The sequence below is a fragment of the Besnoitia besnoiti genome, chromosome XI (genome assembly GCF_002563875.1).
Source record: "Besnoitia besnoiti strain Bb-Ger1 chromosome XI, whole genome shotgun sequence".
NCBI lineage: Eukaryota > Apicomplexa > Conoidasida > Eucoccidiorida > Sarcocystidae > Besnoitia > Besnoitia besnoiti.
The window spans coordinates 1,675,918-1,687,004 of record NC_042366.1 but is presented as its reverse complement, the minus strand read 5'-3'; the positions used below and the strand labels follow the sequence as shown (position 1 = coordinate 1,687,004).

Sequence of the window (11,087 nt, the reverse complement as noted above, 5' to 3'; positions counted from 1 at the left end):
ACTGGCTGAAAGGGGAAATGCACGCCACGAAATGTATGGCCGCGGAGGACGCTCACGCATGCTGAACAGCCCGCCGCCTGTCATACGACGCCCTGCGCCAGACGTGAGACGCATGCTAGAGCGGTGGGATGCGGCTCTGAGAAATAAAACCGTTATATTCGATGATCCTACGTGTTCGCACTAGAGGTAGAGTGAAACCTCTTTTGATTTCCATGAACGGAAGAACTAAAATTTAAGTGGTGAGTTAAGTCCTTGAAACCGAAAACCAAAAATTGCGTTTGCCGGGAATCGAACCCGGGTCACCTCGATGGCAACGAGGTATTCTACCACTAGACCACAAACGCTCCAGCAGGCTTTCAATGTGCCTTGCTTGGTAACAGGTGCTCCATCTGGGATTTAGGGACAGACAAAACCGCTCCATGCTCCTGAGTGCGCGACGATCTATGTTCGTGTGCATTCTGCCGGTGTGCTGTGCTTATCAGAGTCCCGGTAGCCTTGCAGAGGAATGAGAGATGCTCCAATCGACGTCCATATCATTTGGCTCTCTTCCGAGATGCTGTGTCACAATGCTTGAACATTACAATGTCGCGAAAGCACCGGATGCTTCTGGAGCACGCAGTCACTTTCGAACACGATGGGAGCGCATCGGACGGCCAGAACATTCGCTTACCCCTGGTCGATCAGTTACGTAGTATCGCCCACGTACAGGCTGCGTCCTGTCCATAGTTTCGTCACTAGATATTCCTGGGGACTCACGCCGACGAAACACGACGTCCGAAAAGACGATAAGCCTGCCGGATCTGATGTCGGGAGATACCAAGGCAAGCAGTGGACCGCAGTCACTGCTGTAAGGACGTCAGTTGACGCAGGTCGCGTGCAGTCTGTTGCGGGGGTGCGAGCGCGGCTGTGCCGCGGTGCACACTTGAAGCTGCTAGAGCATATGGCTCGCCCCCCCGAGCTTCAGGGAGTACTGCGTGGCTGGGGAAACTGCTTGTTAGTATCAGCTAGTTCCATAGCCCCTACAATGCGATCCTTCCAAACGCATGCACCAATGGGGTTCGACCGGTAGGGCTGTGAAAATGCCGAAAATTGAGGGCCGTGGCGCCGATCGAGCTTGCGGGCAACTGGGACACGCCAGGTGCCTTGAAGAAGCCTCCATCCTTCGCCATGGAAGAACCACAAGCCGGTAAGCAAGGGCTTCCATTTCTGTTGTCCGGTGTCAGGAGTTGCGTTTCACGCCCCTAACTTGGCAGCCTGTCCCGTACAACAGAATTAGATCTTGAAACCCGATATATTTCACCGCCCACTGCACTCCGTTTGTATGCTGTGAATCAATCACACCACAGTCTGACTGTTTCTACAAAGGCAGAAAAAAAGGAGCACAAATCATGCGAGCGAACAAGACTGAGTACTGCCTTCATTCTACCTGGGCGGACCCGTGGCAACTGCCGCTCTGGATGTTAGAATGTTTCGCTCGCGTGCCTTCACGCATGCGTCAACTGAAAATAAAAGTAGTTCTCTAGACAGCGCACTGCAGCGCAGCCGCGTCGGCACTCGTAAAGGAAACTCAAAAAACGGATGGACGAAAGCCATGCGTGCCTAGGCTCCTGAATAGTTTTTCAGACATTGTACCGGCGGAAGTTCACGCTACGGTCGCATCGCAGCGATTCCCTGCTCCGTTCAGACGCACAAAAAAAGGGAATAAAGTGGTTTTATAACAAAACCAACCCCGAAACAAATTCCCCCTGAATACCTGTTGACAGCGGACCCCATATGACTACATCTGGTAGCTTTCCCCCCCTTTGAACCCCATCCCACAAATCATCAAAATGGCTGAGAAGCAATACGCCAAGCAAGAAAAGATTATCGACTTCCCATCCAGCTGGCAGAATTACCCCGCTCTCTTCGTGTCAGGATTCGCGATATTCACCACTGATGGCAAAGCGTAACTGAAGTCGAGAGGATACATGTCGAATCCAGACCCCACGGGGCTGTGGTCGCTCGCGTTCAGAAAGCTGTCTGAACAGAAACGCACGTCAACACACACACGTCAGCGAAGAGGCATCAGCCACAGTTCCGGGCACACTGAGCGCAGCCAACCGCTTGAGGCACCCACAACCGCAAAACGAACGTGTATGTGCTGCCCAAGTGGTCAGAATCTACCGCGTCCTCGTGAAGGGCGTCGCCTCATCGAGATGAGACGCATTCGTTCCGCGTTGACCCCTACAATTGGCAAATACTGCGCGTCCTACGGGGGGATAAGCTGAATGGATGTGGTTCATAACTCATTTTCATATCACATTCCAAATGTTTTCTCCTAGAAGCCTCCACCCTCATATTCACCCTCATACCACATTCCAAATGCCCTCTCCCAGAAGCCTCCATCCTCATATTCCCCGATCAGCGCGATGGCGTAAGCCTGAAGCGTTTTCTTACTCGCCCGGGTCGGCATCGCAGCGAAATATCTCTCTTTCTGCAGCTGAAGCAAATATGCCATTTCTGGAATCGACCACTTGAACACTCGGTCTGTCCACTGTACGCAAAGCACACGCCAGCACGTCTGCAGCATGGGAAGCCGTTTCTGCACGTCTGTGTGGCGATGACATGCCACGCGATACTCGCGATGAAATCCCAGGTCAGATTTTCCTTCTACCGCAGAGCTTCGTCATCCGCACCGTCAGAGAAAGACCGGGTTGCAGCCTCACCCCTCACACAACTTCGCCCTCACCACAGTCCAATATCTCTAGCCCTTACCGATGGAATGCGATCTTCCTGATGGCCACCCTTGTACCACTTGACTGTGAACTTTGTTTGATACTCTTTCTCAGCCCAGTGTGGGTCAGAAAAATCAACAGGGGGCCGTCCGTCTACCTTCTTGTACGTTGGGGGGAACCGCACTGTACCTTCAACGAAGCCCTGAAGAAGATACATCAAGGAGTCAGCAGGCGCCAAAAAAGGCCTTCAGACGGACTGACGCCTCACGCAAATTCGAATGAAAATACTTTTCTCCGCACACAGGCGACGCCTGCGCACGCGCTAGAAATAATGTCACCCCCGGCCTTATCTGGATCACACAGGCGAGGACATGGGTAATAATCAAAGTAAAGTCTTTCTCGAAGCAAACGACACCCAGAGCGGAGCCTGGACGCCATCAGTATACTGCTGAACATGAAAATTGGCTCCTACCGCTTTGCGCATATCTTCGCCTTGTGGCCCTTGGCACTCGTCGTACTCGAGAAGCTCGGTCTGCTTTCCAGCATCCAACAATTCCACTGCAGCGAAAAAGAGAATCCCAGCAGTAAAACACTGCGCCGAGTAATTCTGTCCTCGGCAAGCTGCTAAATAAGCATCCGCGTTGCCGCGTCCGACCCTGTTATCAGGTACCTTCCAACTTGTACAGAAAAGCGCGGATCACAGGATGCGCGCGTCCGCACACCGGCGGGTGGGCAGTTGAACAGAAATGCGCAAGACCGTAAGCCAATAGGGATGGGAGGGAATGCTGAAGTCAACGGAGGCTTATCACTGCCAAGCTTGACTACGGTCTTCCTCAATCCTTTCAAAAACACTACAACCTGCAAAAACTGAGCACGGAGCCTGCGTCATCCCTACCGCCTTACCTGCCTTCGCCGCAGTGATGTTCCGAGTGCGGAAATTGAAGTCCCCCATCCAGACCACGTGGTGGAAAACGCCGTCCAGCGTCGTATGAGGCATGCCGCTGTACGACTCGCACAGGCGTTCGATGACCCAAGTTCGTGATTTTATGCGGTCCTGCCGACAGAGAAAATCACATACCACCGAATGATGAAAACATAACGCCCATAAAAGGAGGACCGCAGGCGGAAAATGCACAAAGACGAGTCGACGAGTGTCCCCTGACGGCGGTGCACAGAAAATGCCAACGGGACGTCGTTGACGATGTAGTGCCAGCCGTTCCCGCGTGTACATGCACATGCACACAAATGCATGAATGTCCGTAGCGTAAAGAAGAAACCGTTGCAGAACTACAAAATACTTGGCGCGCACACTCCCTGAAAACGGCGTCGCGCACAATACTTGGTGGCTTGCGCAGTCGCTCGCAGGTGCAGGCCTATGTGCTCCCAGCTGAGAAGCCAGAAGCGCACCTCGGTGGTAGTTGCCGGCATGTGGCAGCCCAGGAAACAGACGAACTGGTCCCATATTCGCATCAGCAGCGAGACAGCTCCTTTCGATCCGTTGAAGAAGCCTGCAGAGGAACCACAGAGAGAATGACAAGGTCAACGCTCCAGGGGAGCCGTGAACGCAGACACGAAATCCACCAACAGGCACGCGGACAGCGGAGACCTGATCGAAGGCCGCAGACACGGACGAGCGGGCTCACTCAGCGGGATGGCTTTCGACGTAAGGAACTCAACCGGTCCTCTTGGGCGGAGCATATCCTCGCGAGCCCACGCTGCGATACCTGCACGAGTAAAAACGTCAAAAAAACACAAACTAAAATAGGACAGAGGCGCTGCGCCGCGCTCGCCGGCGCCACACAAGCGAACTGTGTTATCTTGTTGGCATCCTTGGGGGAATTACAGACCACCATATCGGAAGGCATTTTGCAGATTGACGCCTGGGCGGAGCCCTGCGAGTCGGAGGTGTTGCCTGGTGCTACTTAGGCCGCAGCGCAACCGCGAAAGGTCCCCACCACGCTGAAGACGCGATCGCGCGTCGCACTTGTGAAATCTATCTCCATCCCGTGGCCGAGGACCCCCCCTCTCCTCCGTAAGCCACGCGCCTTCTTTTCCGCCCACTTGTGCTTTTAAACTGCGTCCATGCGCCGTCGCCGAGACCCGAGATCTTGTCCTCGACCGCGTGCATGCGAGCGTATTGGTGGCCGTTCACCTCGGAGATGTAGGCCATGATCGCCTGGAAGACGCTGTCCGCTGGAAACAGGCAACGCCGGAGACACGAGGCGACGGAATGGCGTGCGCATTTCTTTTCTAAGCAGTCCTCCTCCTGAAGACGTGCAGCACGGGCATACCGCGACGCCGCCCACGCCGAACGAGACCGACAGCAACAGAATAAGCAAAAACGCGGTGGGATCAGCGAGTCTCCAACTTGGAGTTCGCAGGCTAAACGAGTTCAACAAAAGCTCTCGACACGTGCGCTGCCCACCACAGAGCCTCACGCCCGTCACCCAGTCGCCCTCGGGGGCCTCTAGAGAGTTGGTACGTCAGAAACAAATGTTCTCCCCCCCCCCCCCCCCGCCCTCCTCACTGCACGTATTTCGCCTTTGCTCCCGTCAACTGACGCAGTGTCGCTCTGTGTGCGGATTCTCTAGAGGAGATGACCGCACCCAGATTTGCGCGACGTGTGTATCAGACGCATCTCACACGCTGGTGCTTCGTCGTTTTTCCCCCTTATGCTGATGTGCATGTGAAAGTGCTTGTGCATTCTGAACACAAGAGAAGAGTAGCTCGGCGCCTGACTGACAGGTCTCCTCTCGCTCAAAAAGAGTGCGCATCCCCGACCACGCGACCATCGACAGGGACGCATGCGGATATTGAGGCAAAACTTACAGATAGTCTCCTGAAGCGTGACGACGTATACGTCGTATCCGGGAAGTAGCCAGTCCATTAGAGGCTGTTCGCCTTGCTTGACGGCTTTAAGCCTCAAGGTGCTCGCCCTGAGCAGGCGGCGCCTCTCCACCATGGGGCCTTCGTCTCCCGGCCTGTCGAATCCGCGGCTGTCGGCAGCTCGGATCTCCACGAGGGGCGGCGCTCCACCACCTCTGTTGGCTTTGTCTCTGGCGTTCGCGTCCGCTGCGTCTCCGATCGAATCCGCCGTCGCCCAGGCGTCTTCATCGTCCAAAAGCTCCTCGACGACTCGTTCAGGAAGCCGCGCAGGCAACGCGCTCGAAGACTCCACCAAGCCGCCCGCCCCCTCATAGGGGGTCATCGTCTCTTCGGGAAATTCCTGATACTCAGAATTCCTACAGGATCGGAAAAACCAGAGACTCACCCGTTCACACCTGCGCATGTACACATATACGTGAAGGTGTATGGTCTCGGCAGTCCATCCGACGTGAAGCGGTAACAGAGACGGAGAAAGAGACACACGGGACGAAGTGACGGCGGCGCAGGCTTACAGCGACACTCGCCAACCCGCGTAAGCACGGAGAAACATCACGACGGTAACTGACGCAGGGGAGGCCGAAAGTCGTGAGTCAACAGGGCGCCGCTGCACATACTGCTACAGGGCTCTGCGCGCGCAAAGAGGAGAAAACGGAGCAGAAATTCTACTCCATTATCGTGTGCATGACCCGCACATGCAGGGAAATACTCCTAAAAAGCAGATCTGTTGACCCGTCGCCTCTTCTCAACCATTCATTGCAGCGTTTAGCGAGACAGATTCACGGCGCCGTCAGCCTCTTACCAGGTCCCACAAAAGATCCGTATCGCGTCGACGCCTTTCATTCTGTTGTCTTTTTTTGCGCTTGGCCTGATTTTTGCTCGCCCATTGGTTTTCTCTTTCTGCATCTTCTGGTAGACGTAGTGGACTGTTTTTTTCTCTTGAGAGACGCTCTTAGACCTCCTGCTCGAACACCTCGAGTGGTGGCTGGAGTCCGAGGACCGCACCGCGGGCAGAGACTCCCGACTGGATTCCTCCTTCGTTGCGCGCGCAGGCCGTACAGTATCTTTGCCAATGACAGCCGAGCTCCGCGCTAGGCCTCGCGGGCGGTGCGGAGCTTTCGCTTGGGGCCCCCCGCACGCTGCTTGGACGGCGACGCGTGAGGAGCAGAGAGAGGGCGGCTGTGAGCCGTCTCTTTTGTGCGCGGCCTCGATGCCTCCAGAAAGCTCAAAAGAGAGACTGGCTGTGTGGCCTCGCGCGCCCGCCATGGCCGCTCCACGATCCAGAAAACTCGCCGAGGCGCTGGCCCCAGTTGTAGTCTCGTAGCCGTCGTCTGAGACCCCGACGATCTCTGTGAGACCGTGCGCGTTCAAGTCAAACAGCTGGTCGACTCGCGGCCGCGCACCGAGAAGCCGACCGCGCAGACTCAGGCTGCGAGCGTCTCCGCCGGCAGGCCCGCGGGGGGAGCTTCCACGCTGCGTCCACACGCGCGTGCGCGCCGGACTGTCTGCGCATCCTCCTCTGTTCATCTTCCGCACCGGCACTGAGACCGGTCTGCGCTCTGGAGAGAACGTCAGCGAGGCCGAAGCGGCCGCCTGCCCGAAGGGACCTCTTCTCTCCCCGAAGTCCGACGGGCGCAGGTCCGGAGACGGAGTCGACTCGAGGGACTTGACCCTAGATTCGTCGTGGCTGGAGACAGAGGCGGCGGCGGAACTCGCCCTCTCGTGGCCGCCGACATTTCTTGCCTCGGGCCCTGTCTCACCAAAATACGCAAACCTGTGCCCTGGCGACCGATAGCCGCGCCTTGAATCCTTGTGTGCACCGGGCGCCAGAAGACTCCCTGAGTCGGTACGCCCAGCCTCTCGGGAGGCACCCCTTACCCCCTCGGCCGCCTTCCTGTGAGGCGCGTCGTCGTCACGTCTCCCTGGGGGGCCGTCCGGCGAAGAGTGTCTATCCTCCGTCTTGCCCTCCATCCCTCTTCCTCGCCAGACGACGCGGAACCATTCAACAGCTCGCGCTGCCTCTTATGAGCGCTGGGCTCGCGGCGATGTGCGCACGAGCAAAAAACATCCGAAAAGCGATTTCGCCTCGCAGATCTGCGCGCGCCTGCAACACGCTGGATTGTGTTCTCCACCCGCCGTCGCGTCCCTACACCGCTTTGAGCCTCTCGGACGAGGTGCTACGGCCTCTTTCGCGCCGCGAGTTGAACCGGCAAGATGAAAACGACTGAGCCGGGCGTCGATAGTGAACTCAGGGTAAACTGGAAAGGAGTCAAGCGGACGCGGAAGGGCGACACACTAAAAACGACAGGCCGACACACCACAACTGGAGACGAATACGGGCAACACCGGCGAAAAAGGTCACACCGGAAATCTAACTGAATCGGCTGGCGGACAAAAGTCTAAAACACTCGACAAGAAGGAATTTACGACCTCAGGACCGGACTCCAGCTAGCAACTGCGCACCTTGGCAGACTTGTAGGGCATACAAAACACCTCCAGGCGCGAGATGAGAGTCTCTCCTGCAGCCGGATGAGGCACTCGTGAGACGGAGAAAGCTCGGTATGGTGGCTCAGGCCTGTCGAGGCACCGACATAGGCCACGGAGACGGTGAGGATGGGAAAACAACGAAGGCAGGCGGCAGAAGGAAAACGAAAAGTGAGTCAAGATGGAGACTTGACGCAGATAGTGGCGTGATCCATAGGCACGCGCCTTGACCGACAAGGCCAATCCACGGATTTTAGACTCTCAAGGTGTGTTGGCTGCGGCTCAAAGTTTGAGCCGTTGCCCTGAAGACGAAGCCGAGGAGAGGGCTAGATACCATCCTCCCGCCAGTTGCAAGCCCCCTGCGTAATCAGTAATGAAGAGTCGGAATGCGATTCGCAGAGTCGGATGGCCTCCCGTCCTCGCGACTCAGAGCTGGCGGTGTGGCATCCTGAGCCCTGACCCCGAATTCGAGTTTTGATCACGCAGAACGAAATCAGCCTGCAGCGCAACATTCAGCTAAAATCTGGGAGAGAGTCCGGAAGACTCCAGATGACTCTGGCGCGTCGTAGCCCCCGAAGCGTGCCGGCGTGGACGCGACCCTGGGAGGAGCCGGGGAGTCGCCTCGGTTGCCCCCCGTCAGCCCCGAGACAGAGAGGTGAAGCACTGCGCAAGGCGGCTGAAAACTGAACCGTTCTCCCTGCATCTAAAAGTGAAAAGGGAACAAGTCAGCCCCTCTAGGCCAAAAAAACGACCCTCCAACGGAGTCAGGCATCTAGCGAGGTGGTTCACCGAAGGCGCAGAGAGGGACTGCCACCTGCGCACACTGGGAAGCGAGATGCAGAGAAAAGAAGAAGAGAAAGCACTCCAGCGAAAACGACAGAGTGCAGAAATGGCGGAAAAACACAGGAAGCGTGAGGTACCGGATAATATAAAAAACGGCAAGTGCTCGAAACAGAGAGCTTACTTGCGCGGCTGCGCGCCTAGCTGGATAACCTGTCAAGCAGACTCGACGGGGTTCACTGGAGAAGAAGGCTGTGGAAAACTGCAGAAACAAGGGACCTGGCACTCCCTAGCAAAATCTTTGGTCGATGGTTCGTGAAACGAGAGGACGCAGAAGAAAGATCAACTCCCGACGCGGCGAAATGCAGACCCGCGGAGTCTGTATCGCATGCCACCGAAGAGACAAAGGTGAACGAATACAGGAAGAGCTCTTCAAACGGGTAAAGAACTGAGTACGCTCTGAATACACAGCGGAACTGCCTTGCAAAATACTATGGAGACCACGACGCATGCGAACGAACTTGCGGATAAAATCGGACGGACAAAGCCAGTATTGCCAACGTAACGCCATGCCTCATTCAACCCGTGCGCGGGTTACCAAACCCGTAGTGGCTGATAATTCGGGACGTCGAAGCGGCAAGCGTCCCAAGCAGACCACATACGAGGACAGGCGAGCAGTAGCAGTTCCCAGCCATCCTTGAGCAGTTTTTATGGCTGAGATCTCTCTGGCCTGACTGATCCTGTAGCGCGTAGGAAAGAAGTCCTTTCCAGCGGGGACCGGGCGTGGGCAATCGGAGGCTGACAGTGCCGGTTGCCAGGTGAGAGGAGAACTGCACGCGAACGACCTAGACTGGGTAGAAAGGGCAGCTCTTAAGTCGCACCGTGAAAGCTTGGTGGGTTTGAACATGGTTTTTTGAATTGTTCCGGGGCGTAGGAAATCGTGTCGCATGCTCACACCTGACAGGCGAGATTTTTCCCAGTTCAGAGAGACATGTTAGAGACGAAGTCATCACGACGATCCGAGCTGTTCAGATCAGCGCCGGAGTAAGATGCGGTAGATGCCCGACAGCGTAGCCCCCGGTCACTGGCTCGAGGCGGGTCGTACGCTCCATGAACTTGAGGACACACTGCAACGTAAGGCTCTCATAGTTCGCTTCTGCTGGCGCTTTGTTTACCTGAAAAGGTGTTCTACATCCCAAAGCAGGTCATTGGTCCCAAAGGGTGTGTGTGTGTGTCTTTCCCATTCGGAGAAAGACCTGGCAGTGAATAGGTACACTGGATACTTTGGAATCTTGGTGCAAGAATAGGCAGCCTCCTGCATGTAGCCAGCTGAACTCAGAGTAAACTTCACACGTATCCGGGCCTGGATGGTCGGCAGCAACGGGAGACTCAAGGGCTTCAGCAAAGCTCATCTATTTACAGGTCAGTGCGTGGGTACCTGTTGTGTTTTCTCATTAATAGGTCATCTGATTTACAGAAACGCTGGTCTAAACCAACAGCCTCTGATGCAGGCCGATTCTTGCATTTCTTCACAAACGTGGACTAGTCCGCCTATGTCTTCACTGGCAGCGCTCCTGTACCGTTTGTACGCGTCAGGGCCTTCCCGGGAGTCACACACGGCGGGGTCGTTGGTTCATGACGAAAGCATCGTGAAGCACTGACTGCCGTCTAGGGCGATTCGCCGGTTCAGAGTGGCCGATGCAAAAAGCCGCGACCGTTAGGTTTACGTCAGAACCCGCCAGCTCTGCCTGGATCCGTCCCAGATGCTGAGATAGGGGGGTTGTTAACTGGAATGCGTAGCTCTCCCGATCGTCTGCCTCATTCCCTATCGTTCCGCTCCAGGAATCTGGGCACAATCTTGAGGTGTGTGTCAGTCTCCATGCCACTTCCTCGTTGGGGCGTAGTCGCCCCGGAGGTCTGATTGAACATGTGTATGTGGGATCGGGCTAGGGAAGTCGCTGCTGCATGCACGTCGGTGGAGTGTGTCCGCAGGCGCACTTCCCTGCTCTCCCCGTTCGTCGGCCTCGCTCACGGGTCGCTTGCCGCCTCAGTTAACTGCGCTGCAACCTATGGTAGTCCACCGTGAAGCCTAGTGCACACGAGTTCACTGTAAGAACTGTTCCAGGGTAGCTGGCTGCTTTTGCGTGCGCTCAAGGCGACATACAAAAATCGCCAGTTGTGCTAGTCTTGACTCCGTTCGGCGCCCCCGCGACGCGAGGTCTCTTG

General features: G+C 56.1%; 1 protein-coding gene and 1 non-coding gene across 2 annotated transcripts; both read right to left on the bottom strand.

Annotated features, from left to right (window-relative positions):
* Window positions 1-273: 273 nt before the first annotated feature.
* On the bottom strand, window positions 274-344 carry BESB_021940. Its single transcript has one exon. It is a non-coding gene; the product is annotated as a tRNA-Gly (tRNA).
* A 1,547-nt stretch (window positions 345-1,891) lies between these two features.
* Window positions 1,892-7,568, bottom strand: BESB_021160 (endonuclease/exonuclease/phosphatase family protein; the record flags this gene model as incomplete). The annotated part of the gene is made up of 10 exons (XM_029360825.1): window positions 1,892-2,019; window positions 2,437-2,533; window positions 2,755-2,916; window positions 3,187-3,272; window positions 3,618-3,768; window positions 4,122-4,222; window positions 4,358-4,438; window positions 4,776-4,907; window positions 5,544-5,956; window positions 6,400-7,568. 10 exons carry the CDS (start codon window positions 7,566-7,568, stop codon window positions 1,892-1,894), a joined length of 2,520 nt encoding a protein of 839 aa, XP_029216184.1.
* Between the last annotated feature and the right edge of the window lie 3,519 nt (window positions 7,569-11,087).